This window comes from Sus scrofa, chromosome 2 (assembly GCF_054392235.1).
Source record: "Sus scrofa isolate SSC_HxYL_T2T_F1_AM1 chromosome 2, Sscrofa_HxYL_maternal_Yorkshire_Landrace_v2.0, whole genome shotgun sequence".
Classification (NCBI taxonomy): domain Eukaryota; kingdom Metazoa; phylum Chordata; class Mammalia; order Artiodactyla; family Suidae; genus Sus; species Sus scrofa.
The window spans coordinates 19104392-19123029 of record NC_139384.1 but is presented as its reverse complement, the minus strand read 5'-3'; the positions used below and the strand labels follow the sequence as shown (position 1 = coordinate 19123029).

The 18638-nt window shown below is 42.3% G+C and overlaps 1 protein-coding gene across 47 annotated transcripts in view; it reads right to left on the bottom strand.

Annotated features, from left to right (window-relative positions):
• Positions 1-18638, bottom strand: part of AMBRA1 (autophagy and beclin 1 regulator 1) — a 183711-nt gene that overhangs the window by 128459 nt on the left and 36614 nt on the right. For 20 of the 47 annotated variants that reach the window (XR_014836999.1, XR_014837000.1, XR_014837001.1 and 17 more), the window contains 3 exons: positions 18432-18498; positions 17478-17624; positions 16171-17207 (listed from right to left, as the gene is read on the bottom strand). Coding sequence is in view for 41 of the 47 variants with exons in the window: in XM_085011255.1 (XP_084867381.1) it covers positions 16171-17207; positions 17478-17624; positions 18432-18498 (1251 nt within the window). In the remaining 6 variants the exon portion in view is untranslated. Of the gene's footprint in view, positions 1-16170; positions 17625-18431; positions 18499-18638 lie in introns of all 47 variants that reach the window. The other 27 variants (XR_014836996.1, XR_014836997.1, XR_014836998.1 and 24 more) reach the window with 2 other exon arrangements.

Below are 18638 nucleotides of genomic sequence, written 5' to 3'. Positions count from 1 at the left end.
CATTCTGATATATCTACCTCTCTCTTTCCCTCTCCCTATCTCTACCTCTCCCTCTCTCTCTCACCTTATCACATCCAAAATAGTACTATTAACACAGCTGCCAAGTTTAGTGTCTCTAGAGGGGGCTAAAAATTCAGCAACTCTTTGTAAATCAAATATACTTCAATGAAAAAACTAAAATAAAACTAATTCAGCAACTCTGTTAGGATGACTACTACAGCAAAGGTCCTTTGCCTTCAAGAAACTAACAGAAAATGACCAGCCTAGCTTCTGCCTCATTTCTGAGAATTCATAATAGAGAAGCTTAAAAAAGAATCAGAAAAGTATGCCAGAAAGAGCGAGCACTGGACTTCTGGGGAAAAAGTTCCTTCTTGTTTTAATTTTAAAAGGGTTACATCTGCTGAAAAGGAAATTAAGAAAACAACCCTACTTATAATAGGATCAAAAAGAATAAAATCTCTAGGAATAATCTTAACCAAAGAAGTGGGAGACCTGTACACTGAAAGCTATAAAACACTGCTGAAAAAAATTAAAGACACAAACAGAAAGACATCTGATGTTCATAAACTGGAAGATTTAATATTGTTAAAATGTCCATAATACCCAAAAGCAATCTATAGACTTAATGTAATCCCTATCAAAATCCCAAAAACATTTTTTTTTGCAAAAAGAGGAAAAAAAAAATCCTAAAATTCATAAGGAATCTCAAAGAGCTCTGAATAGTCAAAACAATCCTGTGAAAGAAAAACAAAGATGGAGGCCTAACGCTTTCTGGTTTCAAAACATATCACAAAGCTACAGTAATTATAACGGTACAGTACTAATACCATTAAAGACAGATTATCTAAACTAATGGAACAGAATAGAGAGCCCAGATATAAACCCTTCTTTATGTTCAAATGATGTTTGACAAGGGTGCCAAGACTACATCATGGGGAAAGTCTTTCCAACAAATGTACGGGGAAAACTGGGTATCCATATGCAAAAGAATGAAGATGGGCCTTTATCTTATGCCATATATAAAAATTAAACCAAAATGGATTAAAAACCTAAACATAAGACCTGAAACTATACAACTCCTAGAAGAAAATATAAAGGAAAATTTTTATGACATTGGAATGGGGAATGATTTCTTAGATATGACACCAAAAACATGGGTAACAAAAACAAAAATAGACAATTGGGACTGACCAAATTTTTAAAACTTTACTTAAGTTTTAAAGGAAACAGTCAATAGAATAAAAAGGCAATGCACAGAACAGGACAAAATGTTTTTAAACTATTTATCAAATAAGAGGTTAATATCCAAAATATATAAAGAACTCCTATAATTTAATAACAAAAAAAAAAAAAAACCAAACAAACCACCAAACAATTAAGGAGTTCCCTGATGGCCTAGTGGTTAGAACTTGGCAGTTTTCACCATCGTGGACCAGGCTCAATCCATGGTCTGGGAATTGAGATCCCACAGCAAGCCACTGTATCATGTAGCCAAAAAATAAAAATTTTTAAATTAAAAAATAAAACGAAGAATTCCCATTGTGGCTCAGTGGGTTAAGAACCTGACCAGTATCCATAAAGATGCAAGTTCAATTCCTGGCCTTGCTCGGTGTGTTAAGGATCCAGTGTTGACGTGAGGTGTGGTGTAGATCAAAGATGCAGCTTGGATCTGGCAGTTGCAGCTCCAATTCAACCCCTAGCCTGGGAACCTCTGCGTGTGGCCCTTAAAAAAAAATTACAAACAGGCAATGGACTTGAATAGACATATATCTAAAGAATATATACAAATGGCCAACAAACATGAAAGATGTGCCATGTCACTTATTATCAGGGAAATGCAAATAACCACAACGATGTTGCCTCATGCCTATTGAAATGTAATTGTTCCATAAAACTCTCACATACAAAGAAAATCATAAAATAGCAGTGTTGGCAAGGATGTGGAGAAATCGGAGACCTTGCGCACCGTTGGTAGGATTGTAAAATGGTGCAGCTGCTATGAAAAAACAGCCTAGAGGTTCCTCAGAAAGTTAAAAATAGAACCACCATATGACCCAGCAACACCACTTGAGTATATATCCAAAAGAAATGAAAACTGAATTTCAAAGGGCTATTTGAACGCCCATGTTCATTGCAGAATTATTCACATAGCCAAGATGTGGAAGAAACCTAAAGGTCCATCCACAGAGGAATGGATAAAGAAAATCTGATACATACACACAACTGGGTATTATTCACCTTTTATTTTTTAATGGCCGCATCCACGGCATATGGAAGTTCCTGGACCAGGGATTGAATCTGAGCTGTAGCTGCAACCTATGCCAGAGTTGCAGCAACACCAGATCCTTTTAACCCACTGCACAGGGCCAGGGATCAAACCTGTGCCTCCATAGTGGCCTGAACTGCTGCAGTTGGATTCTTAACCCACTGCACTACAGTGGGAACTCCTTACTCACTTTTTAAAAAGGAAAAATTCTGTCATATGCTACAACATGGATGAACCTTGAGGACATTATATTGCATGAAGTAAGCCAATCACAGAAAGACAACTACTGTGTGATTCTACTTATATGAGGATCTAAAGTAATCAAACTCTTCATTGTACAACTACAGGTGTGATAAATTCATTGAGTAATAAAAAGATAAAAAATAAATAAAGTAATAAAACTCATAGAAAAAGAAAATTGAGTTCCTGCTGTGAAACAACAGGATTGGCAGCGTCTTGGGAGCACTGGAACACAAGTTCGATCCCTGACCCGGCACAGTGTGTTAAGGATCCAGCATTGCCTTGAGGCTCAGATCCAATCCTTGGCCTTGGAACTCCATATGCCATGGTAAGGCGGCCAAAAAAGTAAAGAAAAAAAAGAAAACTGAATGGTAGTTGCCAGGGGATTCAGGAGAGGGAAAACAGAGGACTGTTCAAAGAGTATAGCACATCACTCTTGCAGGAAGAAAAAGTTCTAGAGATCCGCTCTGCAATTATGTGCATAGACCACAATACCGTACATTTAAAAATTAAGAGGATAAACTTACATTATGTTTTTTAAATCACAGTGAAAAAAGACCCCCAAAATAGGTTACAAAGAAAGGAAAGGATAAAAGCCACCTTGCTAATGAGGAGAAGTGGTCCAAGGAGACAACAAGGAGATGGAGGAAAATTGAGAAAACCATATGCACATATATAGTGGAGGAGAAAAGTAAAAGAGGCAAAAAGATTCAAACTCATACTTTCTGATGCAGCTAAGGATAAGGGCACAATGTTAACAAGCTGCAATTCTCCTTCTATGACAAGGTCATACTTTCAGCCTTTGATTCCTTTATTATTATCATTTTCTACTCTTGCTCTAACTTGATTTTAATTTTCTGGCAGGTGACATCTAAATCAATTGGCCTTTTCGCTGGAACCCACCCCTCTATCCAAGGTGCTCTGCTCACAGAGAGAGGTGCAGACATTCTTCTCCAAGATTTTACACAGTGCATCATTAAAGGAAGGTTACTTTCATAATGCATAACCTGACATGACAGAGATCTGCTCACCAAACTGTGCCCCAGCCAGCAAATAAGCTTGGCACCCCCACTTTCCCTCTTTGGAAACAGAGGAGGAGTCTATTAATTGTTGCTGTTAAAAAAGTCAGGCAGCTTCTCAGGTGAGGGGGCTGTCAGCATGTCAGCTTACAGCCAGCAGGGGAGCCCCTTGTGGGTGAATTGGGCAGGATGGGTGGGGTAGAGGAGATGGTACTGCCTCCCCCTGGTGGAGCCAAGTGGTAGGGAACTTGAGAATACTTGCTTACACATAACCATCAACGCATTTTGCTAGACTTAATGCATAACCATCAACACAAAAGTGGAATTAAGGCGGAAACACAAATGGGTCAAGTCAGCCCAAAGTCTATGCCTCGACTAAGGGGCAACGACTATTCAACTTCTGCTGATTGTTATTATGTGGGAATATAAGGCAGATTTAATTTTTTTTCAATAGAGTCCAGAAATCCGAATTTATGTAGAAAAAAACTGAAATTCTTAATAACATTGTGATGGCCAAACAGGAAGACCTAAGGTTATTTTGCAATCTCTGGGCTAACATAACAGACCCACCCACTAAAGCCAAATTTGCTCATGTGAACACATTGTTAGGAGTGCTTCCAAGAAGGAGCAGAAATAAGATGTACTGAATCCTCCCCCTCCCAATAAATATATAAGAAATCCAAGAGAAGGAGGAGAAGCTACCTGCACAGCTCTAATGGGCTAGGAATGATTACAATAAGCAAAATATATTATGCAAAAGGAACCCCATACACCTGGTGTTATTGTCTTAGCAAAACCACCAACGCATCCTTGAGAGCACTACTCCGAACAGACACAGTAGAGAAGGGGACCTGAAGGGGAGGGGATGCGTACATGGGAAATTGCTCCAAACGTATTTGCAGTATACATACATATAGAGCCCACTGTAGTCCCTGTAGCACTCCAACACTCTGAGTTGACAGAAGCAATTACACCTTTTCAAGTTCTCCATGTGTATACAAAGCACACTGCTGGCTCTACACCATTCAGCCTCAGAAAGAGGGATGATGAGGGATAATTTGGATCGGCCTAACAGGTGCTAATTTGACCTGCAAGGGGGGGGGTGCCTGCAATATGTCAAACATACCACCTGGAGGACCTGGAGGCTCACACCCTCCCCAAAACCAGGGTAAGCCTCCTCACTTGCAAACAATTCCCAAGACAGATATACAGCTAGGTTAGCAAACCTGGCTTCAGGGCAAAAAGCAGAGGAAACAAGAAACTCTTCATACACTAAAGCCTGCTTTTAACCTTCCAAGAATCTTGAAGGAGAGACAATACTTAGAACATCTAGTCCAAAGTACAGAGAGAACAAGTGGAGGAGCCCCCTACGTACTTCTTCCAGGCTCTCAGTATCATAACGCCTTCTATTACCCCAGCACCTGACTCTCTTCCATTGCTAGTCATGGTCACATAAAGCAGGGAATGGCAAACCACGGCCTGTCGGCCAAATCTGGCCTGCTGCCTGTTTTTGTACAGACCATGTGCTAAGAATGGTTTTTATATTTTTAAATAGCTGAAAAACATCAGAAGAAGTCTCTTTCATGACACGTGAAAATTATATGAAAATCGCCTTGGTGTCCATAAATAAAGTTAATTGGCACACAGCCACATTCATTCACTTACATCTTGTCTATGGTTGCTATAATGGCAAAGTTCAGTATTTGCAACAGAGACCATCTGGCCTACCTAAAGCCTAAAATATTTACAAGCTTGCCCTTCACAGGAAAAGTCCCCCCTCACAGGGAGGATACAATCAAGGATCAAACTCAGAATTCAGAGGCTCAAACACAGAGTGACCTAATTAGGCAGGTGAGCAAGAGAAGGTAAAAAGATTACAGCAATGGTACCTGCTCTTTTACTCTGTCTCACTCTCACATTGCCAAAGAGAGAGATGGGTTTTCTAACTACCTGATAATCCCGGGGGTAGGATTTATTACTGAGAAACTTAAGACCTTATGAGAGGGGGAAAAACACAGAATTAGGAGTCCCATCTAGGAAATTATGAATATCTATGAAATGACGTTCACTAAAATAAAGTAGAAAATACCTTTTTTTAAATTTTATTTTATGGCCACACCCGTGGCATAAGGAAGTTTCCAAGATTGAATCTGAGCTGCAGCTGCAACTTAGGCTGCAGCTGTGGAAATACCAGATCCTTAAACCCACTGCTGCCGAGTGGGGATCAAACCCATGCCTCTGCAATGACCCAAGCCACTGCAGTCAGTTTCTTAACCCACTGTGCCACAGCAGGAACTCCAAAAATATCGTCTATACATCTTAATTTAGTTATAATGAATAATGCAATTTACATTTACCATTAACAATGCTCATACTCTTCAGCCCCAGCAATTGTAGTTCTGAAAATTCACCCTCTAGTAACACCTGCACAAGTACACAAAGATGCTGCAGCATTGTTTGTGGATGCAAAAAACAGAAACAATTCAGATTCTATCAACAGAGGACTTGTTTAATTATGGTGCATCCAATTGTTGGAACACTGTGCCATTGTTAAAAAGAATGTAGCAGATCTATACACATCAACATGGAAAAATGTCCATGACATATTAAGTGAAATACGTAAATGGTGGAACACGAGATTTAGTATGATCCTGCTTTAACAAACAAAAAATGGGCTTTCATTTGCATAGAAAAAAAATTCTGAAGTTAACACACACAAATTGTTAACAGTGGTTAGCACTAGAGAGGACATTTGCTATAGATAGATACATTACACATTTCTGCTTGAATTTTTACAAATGAATTTGTATTAGTTTTGTAAGCAGAAAAAAACAGACATCTCCAAAGTTCCATTTATGATCCCTTGCTCACTATAAATTTTTCACTCTCCCTTCCTTAGTTTCAATAACATTAACCGTCAAGATTGGGGGATAGGGGTGTCTTGTTGCAGATAACATGCCTGCCAAAACGCTTTATTTCTTTATTTATTTAGCAACTCTTCATCCAAACATTTCAGGCCCTTCTGACACAATCATTGACTCCCACCTTCAGGTTTTCACCGGTCTCAAGCACAAATTAATCTAGAAGTGTGTGATGTTGGCCTAACTTTAATTTACCCTATTTAGCAGCGCCTCTTCAGTCTATTGTCAATCAGCAGCCAGTGATCCTTTTAAGATCAGGCTACTCCACTTCCCAAGGCCTCCCAAATCACTCAGAGTAAGATGTAAAATCCCTTAAATGGCTTAGAAGGCCCTGCATAATCTGGTCCCCATTACCTCTCTAATTTCATCTCCTACCACTTCATCCTTGCTGTGTTCCAGCCGAGCATCTCAGAGATTTTGCATTTGCCCTTCCCTGTCTAGAATGCCCTTGCTCCTGATGCCTACAGACTTTACTCCCTTACTTTTTTTTTTTTTCTTTTTAGAGCCGCACCTGTGGCCTATGTAAGTTCCTAGGCTAGGGGTCAAATTGGAGCTACAGCTGTCGGCCACAGTCACAGCAACACAGGATCCAAGGAGCGTCTGCGACCTACACCACAGTTCATAGCAACGCCAGATCCTTAACCCACTGAGTAGAGCCAGGGATCGAACTGGCATCCTCATGAATCCTACTCGGGTTCATTAACCTCTGAGCCACAAAGGGAACTCCCCTTTGTTTTTTTAAAGGAAGGATGAAGTGTCTGCTCCAATGTCACCTTACCAGACTTCCTCTGAAGACCTATTTAATACTAGAGACTTCCACCCCAGAATCTCCCTACATTTTAAAGCATTTTCCTCCACAGAATTTACCACCACGTGGCATACTAGGCTTGTTTTTTATGTTTATCGTCTTTCTCCCATTAGAATAAGAGACTTATTGCTGGTGCTTAAGTAGTTATCTGGAACACAGTAGGTACTTCATAAGTAAATATTTGTTAACCTTATGAATGAATGAATTGATCAATCAGCATAATAATTACTTCACCAGTCCGATTTCCAGGATTATAACAAGAGCCACAATCTCTCACGGGAGCTTCCTCCGTTAAGGCCTGGGTTTATCTTGCCCCAGCTTCCCTCTTAGAACATAACTTTGCCTCCTTTTCAGCTTCTCAATGCATGGTTCTCTCTTTTTCCAAAAGAAACAAGTCATGATTTGCCCATTCACAAATTAAATTCCCTTGGTTAATGGTTCTTCCCTGTTCTTTGTCCTCAAATCTCAAACTTCTGAGTAAGAACTCACAAGTTAGGAAGGGCTTATTTGTAATCTGAATATCAAAGACAACAATTCTACCTATCTTTTGGGGGCATAATTAGAGATAAAGCAAAACTCTTTAATATAAGGACTCTGTCCCCAGAAAAAGGAACTTAAAAATCATCTCAAAACTAAAAAAAAGATTCATTCTAATAATGCTCAGATTCCAAAACAAGATGAGAGCACCCTCTCAAACCCCAAACATCCTACTTCTAAGCAAATTCCATGAAAGCCTTCCACAGAAACTAAAAGAAACATAAAGTACCAATGGGAAACAAAACCTTTGCATCTAATTTGGCTCATTCACATCTTATTTGAACTTTATCAAGACCAAGTATTCCAACATTGAAACTGCAGAGTCTTTAAGGAGGAAAAAAAAAGGGCACTGACTGGCAGAGATATTAATATCACTGACATGCCAAGCCAAAGACCAACAAAATGGTCTCAAGAGGAACCTGAATACGATGCCCAGGAGTGGGCAGGCCCTGAGTCATCAGTGAGAGACAATATGAAGGACAACTGACCTGGTGCATAAGACTTATTACAGGCTTTAGTACAACCAATACACAAGTTAGAAACATGGCACAATGGTGAAACATCAGAGGAACAAATTCTAGGTCACCTCAGCTTAAGTTATAGAAGGTGCCTACCATGGACAACTGCAGTTATGCCACTTCATTTATTCAACAAGTACTGACTGAATCGAGGACTCTCTGGAAGACTTAGGATATGATATAGTAATGTTTTTTGTTTTCTTTTTTACTAAAAAAGCCAAAAAGGATATACACTACATACTGAATCATAGGGGATGTAACTTTTTTTTTTCTTTTTAGGGCCGTGCCCACGGCACATGGAAGTTCCCCATCTAGGGGTCAAATCAGAGCTGCAGCTGCTGGCCTATGCCACAGCAATGCCAGATCTGAGCTGCGTCTGCGACCTACACCACAACTCATGGCAACGCCAGATCCTTAACCCACTGAGTGAGGCCAGAGATTGAACCTGCATCCTCACAGATACCAATTGGATTCGTTACTGGGTAACCACGATGGGAACTCCAGGGGATGTAATTTCAATTCAATTTGTTCACTCTAACATTTATTGAGTACCTATTATGCACCAAGTAGTATTTTATATGTAGGGATATAGACAAAATCACTGCCTCCAGGAAGCTCACTGTCAGAAAGGGAAACAAATACATCTCTGTTATGGGTGCAATACTATAAGTAAGTATCTTTTTTTTTTTTGGCTGCACCTGTGGCAGGCAGAAGTTCCCTAGGTCAGGGTCAAACCTGCACTGCGGCAGCAACCTGAGCCACAGCGGTGATAATGCTGGATCCTTAACCCACTGAGCCACCAGGGAACTCAAGGAAGTACCTATAAGTAGTACACAAGCAGCAAAGAAGAGAACATGTCTATTTGGGGCAGGTTTCCCAAAGGCAAAGGTTATCACTGCGTTAAGTTTTGAGTAATAAATTGAGTCTACCCCATCCAAAGAAACTGGAGAGATTTCAGATATATGTAAACCCTGTAGGTTCCGTAAGGTCAGTGGCACAGAAGAACTACTTGAGATGGACCCCTGTCTATATTACAATCATGCTGAGAAGACTGGTACTTTCCTAATTTGCCTTCTCCCTCTTGCAGATCCGTGACTAGCCCATGTCTTGTAGACATATCCATTCGTGTATTTCCCTCCATCAGTAATGTTCTGCTGTAGGTCTGGGGAGAATCCCCAGGTGACTAGAGCTGAGGGATTGAGGGATCAGGTAAGTTAATTGGCCCATGAAGCCCCAAGGGGCTTCAGGCTGCTCCAAAAGAGAAATTCCCTCATTTATCTTAAAAAACAAAACAAACAAAAACAAAAACAAGAAATCTAACGAAGGCTTTTAATACTAACCTTCAAGGTTCTAGGGCAAATTTTATCCTTATAACCATGAATGTCTTCCCCAACTTTCCTCTATCATAAGGGAAAAAAAGTACAGATCAAAAGACATCTGTTCTCAGAGTTCCCGTGGTGGCTCAGAGGTAATCAACCCAACTAGGACCCATAAGGGTTCGATCCCTGGCCTCACTTGGTGAGTTAAGGATCCGGTGTTGCCGTGAGCTGTGGTGTAGGTTTTACAGACGCAGCTCGGATCTGTGTTGCTATGGCTGTGGTGTAGGCCGGCAGCTGCAGCTCCGATTTGACCCCTAACCTGGGAACTTCCATGTGCAGCAGGTATGGCCATAAAAAAGACCAAAAAAAAAAAAGAAAAAAAAAAGGCATCTGTTCTCAGAACACACTCAATCTCAGTAAATTCAGACCAAGGCCTCCTTACCAATCTGGAGAAGGAATGCAGAAACAGTTCAGCTGGGGAAGATTTAGCCTAAATTTGATCCCCCAGTTGTTGAGATTTTAACTGTGAACTTCCCTAATTTGGATCACTTTAAAAGGACTAATAAGAGGAGTTTCCGTCATGGCTCAGTGGTTAACGAATCTGACTAGGAACCATGAGGTTGAGGGTTCCATCCCTGGCCTTGCTCAGTGGGTTAAGGATCCAGCGTTGCCGTGAGCTCTGGTGTAGATTGCTCTGCGTCGCTGTGGCTGTGGTGTAGGCCAGTGGCTGCATCTCCAATTAGACCCCTAGCCTGGGAATCTCCATATGCCACGAGAACGTCCCTAGAAAAGACAGGAAAAAAAAAAGGACTAATAAGGGCGTTCCTTGGTGGTCTAACGGTTAGGACTCAGTGCTTCACTGCTGTGGCCCAGGTTTAATCCCTGGTGTGGGAACTGACATCCCACATCAAGCTGCTGCTTGCCGTGGCCAAAAAAAATTTTGTTTTTTTTTTTTTTTTAAAAAAAAGGCTAAACGGGAGTTGCCGTTGTGGCACAGTGGAAATGAATCCGACTAGGAACCATGAGGTTGCAGATTTGATCCCTGGCCTCACCCATTGGGTTAAGGATTCGGCATTGCTGTGAGCTGTGGTGCAGGTCGCAGATCTGGCATTGCTGTGGCTGTGGCGTAAGCTTGCTGTGGCTGTGGCGTAGGCCTGCAGCAACAGCTCCAATTCACCCCCTAGCCTGGGGACCTCCACATGCTGCGGGTGCAGCCCTAAAAAGGCAAAAGACAAAAAAAAAAAAAAAAAAAAAAAAAGGCTAATCGATGCTCTATTTTATCTTTGCTTTTTTGGGGCCACACGTGTGGCATGTGGAAGTTCCCAGGCTAGGGGTCAAATGAGAGCTGCACCTGCCAGCCTATACCACAGCCACAGCAACACAGGATCTAAGCCGCATATGCGACGTACACCATAGCTCACAACAATGCCCGATTCTTTAACCCACTGACCAAGGCCAGGGATCAAACCCTCATCTTCATGGATACTAGTTAGGTTTGTTACTGCTGAGCCACAAGAACTCCCCCCAAATTATATTTTTTTTTAAATAAGGACTAAACAGTGCAGTTCTTTATAGGGCAATAACTAAAAATGTTTCTCCTGTATCCCTAGAAATACCGAGTTGATTACATTTACCCAGAGACAATAATTACAAATGATCAGAGCTCCAATTTCTTACAAAGGAAACTGAAGAGCCCCCTCAGGCAATGATCTACAGGAACAACAGAGGTTTTGATAAGAAAACTGGTGTGTGAGAGCACTAATTTCAAGTGGAGAAGGAAAAGAGGGCCCTCTTTAGGACCCAGGAGTTTGAACCCCATCTTTGCTACAAGCGCCTCTTTAAAAAGTCACTTCCCCTCTCTGCACTTAAGTTTTCTCATCATCTTAAAAAAGAGAGAGAAAGGGAGGGAGGGAGAGAAGAAGAGGAAGAGACTGGATTAAATAAACTCTAGGTTTTCTCCAGTTTTAAGATTAAAAAAAAAAAAAAGCAAAAAGGAATTTCCTGGTGGATCAGTAGGTTAAAAATCCAGCATTGTCATTACTGTGGCTCAGACTTCTGCTGTGGAGTGATTTCGATCCCTGGCCCAGGAACTTCTGCATGATGCAAGTGCAGCCAAAATAATAATAATATTTTTTTCTTTTCCCTAATACCAGCCTTTCAAGCCACAGGACTCCTATTGCAAGAAGCCACAATACCCTTCTCTCCTGCTAAATCCTTGACTATCAGACTCCAAAAGAAGTATCTCATGGTGATGCAAAGGGCTTTCCATCCAAGTTATAAATTGTAATCTAGAGTCAGACCATATGCACAGCTCACCCTTCACTGCCCACGGGCAAAAGGAGATAAACCATGAGCTGGTTATCACTATTCAGTAACAGAGCTATACTGAAAATACACACTTTTGTTTAATATTCTCACTACCTGAAAACACTATAGATTATATCAGCAATACCAAGGATCAAAAACTTGCTTCCTCAGTCTACCTCCTACTACAAAGCCAAAGAATAAACCCTCTCCTTTCAGGTAGACATGCATCCATGCAGTAAGGATGCCTTTCCTTCCCTGCCAGTCTAGACCAGCAGCAGCAACAGCCCAACAGTGACACCTGCTGGGGAAATCCAAGCAAAGTCTGCTCTTCAGCTAGAGAATATCAGACCTTCAGAAGGGAGCAGAAGATGCTGAGTAACACATGTATATATTAGTGATTTATATCAGAAAGCAGCCCCTCAATTTATGAGGAAGTGGTGGCCCTTCTTTAATGGGTGTGTACTTATATTTTACAATATAATATACCTCATCTTTTTTTTTTTTGCTATTTCTTGGGCCGCTCCCGCGGCATATGGAGGTTCCCAGGCTAGGGGTCGAATCGGAGCCGTGGCCACCGGCCTACACCAGAGCCACAGCAACGCAGGATCCGAGCCGCGTCTGCGACCTACACCACAGCTCACGGCAACGCCGGATCATTAACCCACTGAGCAAGGGCAGGGACCGAACCCGCAACCTCATGGTTCCTAGTCGGATTCGTTAACCACTGCGCCACGACGGGAACTCCAATATACCTCATCTTTGAGTAGGCTGTCAATTCTCAAGTACACCTCATTCAAGCTTATCTGAAAAGCAACTCCATAAATAATATAAACACTGTATTAACACACTATTTTACAATGAGGACCATGCATTTTAAAATTTTATATTTTAAAATTAAAAAAGCATAGGGGGTTCCCTGGTGGCCTAGCAGTTAAGGACTTGGCATTGTCACTGCAGGGGGCATGGATTCGATCCCTAGCCAAAGAACTTCACCATGCCTCAGGTTTGACCAAAAAAAAAAAAAAAAAAAAAAACCACCAAGCAAAAATAAATAAATAAATAAAATTTTAAAAGCAGGTGTAACACTGTTTATAGCAAGATGACAAGGGACCTCATTTTCTACAACATACATTTCTAAATGCTTCAACTTTTTTATTTAAACCACCAACACTTATTACTTTTTGTCTACAAAAATTTTGATAGATGTTTAATAGTTTCTGGGTTTTAAATGGCCTACTTTATTAAGAAGAGATTATTATTTAAAAATAATTTTAGAAAAGAGATTTTTAATACCTTAGTCACACATGGCTAACTACATTTAAATCAAGTTATTTTTGTTGGCTATTAAATTTATTTTTCTTTTAATGATTTTTATTTTTTTCCTTTATAGCTGGTGTACAGTGTTCTGCCAATTTTCTACTGTACAGCAAGGTGACCCAGTCATACATACACATATGCATTCTTTTTTCTCATATTAAATCAAGTTTAAATATAGTTCCTTAGATCACACTAGCCACATTTCAAATACTTAATAGCTACATACTGGATGATGCAGATACAGAACATTTTTTGGACAGCATTGCTCTAAAGAAACATATTGGAGTATTTTCAGACAAAATTACATGATGTTTTGGGTGTAGGTGTGTGTAGGGGATATAGACAAGAAGGGTTGAAAATTTCTAAGGTCAAGTGATAGGTACATGGGAGTTCAATTATATTACTTTCCTCATTTTTTGTAAGTTTGAAGACCTCTATAATAAAAAGTTAATAGACAAGAGAAACAAAAATGGTTCACCTAAAAATGAGATTATCACTTTAAGAAATACATCATGGAGGGCAGCTTGGAAAAATCTTTAGTCATGCAAACCAGAGTTCAACTCCCCACTCAATGACCTGCGTGATCTTGAACAAGAAACCTGACTTCTCTGAGCCACACTTTCTTCAATTGTAAGATGGGAAATTTAATACCTGCCTTGCACAGAGTTACTGTGGAAATTAGAATTAATGCAAAACTAGAACACAGTAGTAGGCTTTCAGTAAGTGCCATCTCTAATTATTATCTAACAGTATTATTTTTGGCCGTGCTTGAGGCAATGCAGAAATTCTGAGGCCAGGGATCAAACCCAAGCACAGCAGCAACCAGACAACACAGGATCCTTAACCCACTGAGCCACCAGAGGACTCCATAGCATTTTATTTTTATTTTATTTTATCTTATTTTATTTTTTAGTCTTTTTAGGGCCACAACCACAGCATATGTAAGTTCCTAGGCTAGGGGTTGAAACGGAGCTATAGCTGCCAGCCTACATCACAGCCACAGCAACACAGGATTCGAGTTGCATCTGCGACTTATACCACTGAGCAAGGCCAGGCATCGAACCCACGTCCTCATGGATACTAGTCGGGTTCATTAAACTGAGCCACGACAGGAACTCCCACAGTAGCATATTTTAAATGACTAAGGTAATTCTCAGAACAGCAACACATGAGGAAGTACTATGAGAAGAGAATGGACAAAGGCTGACCACAAGCCGACTGATGCTAATGAAACACATGCCGATAGGCTTTTAGAGCAATAACTGGAGCCAGTCCCTTTCTTGCGACCTTTAATAAATCTTCTGAAAGCCTACTATATGTCAGGCACTATGCTTACTACCTTCTCACCTCTCTTGACAAAAAAGAAAAGAGTCCCAGGCTCCTGATATGGGTTATTATGCAAGGCAAAATATTCCAAAGCTGGGAACTCAGATGTTAATCCAGAACTGGTCTCAATTATACGGGCATAGTAACAACTTCAATTACTTCGTCTATCTTTCACATCTGACCCAGTCTCCCTGTGTTCTCGTTAGTAACTGCCCTTAGTAACCGCCTACTATCTTGAATACACCATGCTCTTTCCTCACTTAGCATGTGCTATTCCCCTAAAATAAAAAGGTCTTTCCCTTTCCAAATCCTATCCGTCTTTCAGGACCTGACCGTGTAAAGCCTTCTTTGATGATACTTCCCTTTTCCCTGAAATTATACCACATTTAATCTCAGTACCATAAATGAAGCATTTGGCTCATTTACATTTTTTATATAATTACATGTAAATAAGTCTTGCCTCTACAACAACATTGTACACTGCCAGTGAGCAAAGACCAGGTATTATACTTCTTTTGTATTCCTGACAGTGCCCAGCAAAGTGCTGGAAAAAACTGTAATTCAACAAATACTTATTAGCTGGGTACCGCTCTAAAGCATTCTCCCAAAATAACAAGTACATTATGTGCACAATCCATATTCCCACCCTTGTTAGAAGCTCATGTCAGAGAAATTTCAGTTGCTTCAACAGAGGATGTAATGCAGAGCAATATGCTGTTTGGATCCAACAAGCATATTCTGGGAGTTGGTGATTACGCTAGCTTTGACCTTTACAGAATTACAGAAAGAAGTCCCTAATAAATCAAGATAGATGCACACACAGCCATACATGGAACATGTGGTGGGCGATCAACTACACCCACTCTGCTTCTTCCATGAAAGAGCTGCCTGGGGTGCCGATCTGAATATGGAGAGGCCTTCCTTCTATGAATTCTTCCTCTTCCCCACCCCGAGGTAAATATCCATCCAGAAGACCTACTCAAAGAATCTTAACTAAGCAACTAACATAAGGTCCAAAAAATATATATCTCTTAACAAATTTGCACATTCCCTTGACATATACAGACTTTTTCTTTTTCTTTTGTCAAGCCGCAATGTTCCAAAAGATAAGGTTTAAGAAGTTGTCCAAAGCAACACAATGGAAGACCCAGTAAACTAACATGTCCCGGGCAGCATTTTCTCTCACTACTTTTTTCCTAGGCTCTCTGGGACATTCTGTTGTTTCACAATAACCAGTCCTGCACACACAATCCATCAAGAAGGTCAAAAAGCAAAGCCAGGGAAGTCAATGGTATACCTCCTCATGCCTTTCTAACCCCGTCCTCAACCCTCCTTTAAGGCTAAAGGTCGCAGGAGCTTATCAGCCAGACTAGGAGCCAGCAGAGTCACCTGACTCATACTGCTTGGCCTTATCCTCTTCCTGCCATCAGAGCAAGATCTTCTGAGAAGATACAACGGAAGCTAGGGAGATCAGAACCAGATGCACAGATCCCAGACACTCCAGATCCAGCCACAACCTCTGCAGGACTGAAGGAAGAAACAGCAGGAGGAAAGTAAGGGAGGCAGGAGGAGCCAGGAAAGCATCTGCTCACCTCCTGAGTGAATCTTCCTCGGAGCTTTCCTCAGGCATGTCCTGATGTAAGGCCTCCTGTGACACAGTTCCAGATCTGCTGGACTGGGTATAAATTCGTTCCCAGTGGCCTGTCTCCTGGTTAAAGGCCACCCCCACAGTCCTCTCCTCCTGCGGACTAGCAGAGCTGCTCAACTCCAGCCTGCTGGAGCTAGGCGTTTGGCCCTCAGTCCGCTCGAGAGGTGGCAACTGGCTGCCACTTGAGGGCATGCCCTCAAAGGTACTGGGGACCTGCCAGGAGGAGCTGGCCTCGCCAGAGGAGTAGTTAGGTGTGCTTCTTTCCCAGCGCAGGGTGTCGTTGTTGAAGGTCAGGAGATTGTGGCAAGCGCGGCAGCGGTTCAGGTGGCCACGGGACAGGTTGGAGTTGTTCTCACTGCTATGCGGGGTGGGCTGGTGGGAGGGGCCTGGTCTCTCGGATTCAGTGTTATTGTTGAGCATTTCCTGGGCCTGCGGGGCCTGGGGGGCTTCCCCATTCAGGCTCTGGTCCAGCTCCTGAAGCCGGTCATACTCCAAAAAGAAACGTCTCAGGTCACACTGAAGCTCATGGCGAATGCTGCCTGGGTTGCTCTGGCTGGAGCCATTCCCTCCATCGGATTCAGCTGCCAACCCTGAAGCTGGAAATCCCCTCCCTTCTGTGGCTGAAGTGTAGACAGATGCTTGAGAGCCACCTTCCTGCTGTCTCAGCACAGACAACAAACTCACCGAAGAGGCACTGGTCCTGGGCGGGGGCATGGATTCCGCCTCAGAGCGGGAGTTCAGACTGAGCACTGTCCGGGTCCACTCAGATCCCGTCAGCCCAGGAGCTATTTCTCGGTGATACCTCGAAGGGTGACTAGACAGAGGGCCTCCCAAAGAGCGACGGGTGGGACCCAGACTGAGGTTGCGGAGCGTGTTGCCGGCAGTGCTGCTCTGGACTGTACTGAAGGCAGACGGCCGGTTCAGGAGGCCCTGGTCCTGCTGCGTTGACGAGGCCTGCTCCGGGGGATGGAAGGGCTCGGTCTGTACAAAAGAAAAGGAAGGGGTAGTAGCCCTGGCAGAAGCAGGGGGGACACTGTCCTGGTGTGGCAAGAGGGAAGGAACTCGAGTGCCAGAGCAGCGGCTGCAAAGGCACAAGATCCCAAGGTGCTGGCAGCACTCGGCTGTGGGGTAACTGACCCGCTGTCGGAGCCTGATGTAAGCGGAAGTCCTGGGGCGCTCCGTGGAGGACGGAGGGGGAGGCGGTGGGGGTGAGGGGGTGGCAGAATCTTGCACTGTGCTTTGCTCTCCCACCTGGATGCCCGAGGAACGGGAGGACAGCATGTGCAGGAAATTGTGGAGGAGAGGTGTCCGGCGCACTGGCTGTGATTGCAGGAGGGCACGCTGACGATAGTGGGATAATTCTGTTCCATCTATGGGGATCTCTGGTTCGTCATCGCCCTGCAAAGTGGATCAAGGTGGGGCGGGGGTAGAGCCAGGTAGTTAGGTAGAACTTCCAAGTAAATCAAGAGAAACTACTGAGACTCATCCAAGGAAAACAATCTTTCTAGAGAGGCAACAACTCCACCCCCGAAGCCCTGAGAAATAACTGGTTCCAGATTCAAAATCATCATATAGTATTAAATTATTCACTTCCAATTAGCAATATTGCTGAACGAGTACAGCTGGCAAACCAATTCTCTTACAAAAGGCATTTCCATGACATGAAGGCAGTGAGGGAAAGCAAAATGTCAACCAGCCAGAGGCGCCTGAATAACAAGCATCCGGTTACTTCTTTTTTTTTTTTTTATATAACGTCTATTATTTATTTATTTATTTATTTAAAATTTGTCTTTTGGGGGCCGCACCCATGGCATATGGAAGTTTCCAGGCTAGGGGTTGAAACGGAACTGTAGCCACTGGCCTACGCCACAGCCACAGTGTCAGTTCCTCAACCCACTGAGCGAAACTAGGGATTGAACCTGCATTCTCATGGACACTAGTCGATTCATTTCTGCTGCACCACAACGGGTACTCCAACTACCCGGTTTACTTCTAATGGGACGACTGCTTGGGGGGTTCAGAATGGACTCCCTTGTCAAGATTACAGCTATAACTTTGAATATACAGTCTGAAGGTAGTCTTGAATCTTGACTGGAAAGAAACACTTGGGCACTGAAAATTAAAGTCCAACATAATTGTAAACAGAGCACCAGCTGAGAAGATAACCCACAGTTTAGACGGAGTTGGAACTTCTGGCTAACTTACCTGCTGATTAGAGGGGTTAACAATTGCTGTGAGTAAGTAGTGTCCAAGAGGATCAAATCTCACCAGACTGAAAACACAGAAGAAAGGGACAGACATGGATAGAGGAATTACATTAACCAAAAAGAGGTGACAGCCGTGTGAAAATTCTATGCAATCATTACTGACAATTATGGGATTACCCAGGTATCACTTCATGCTAGAGACTTT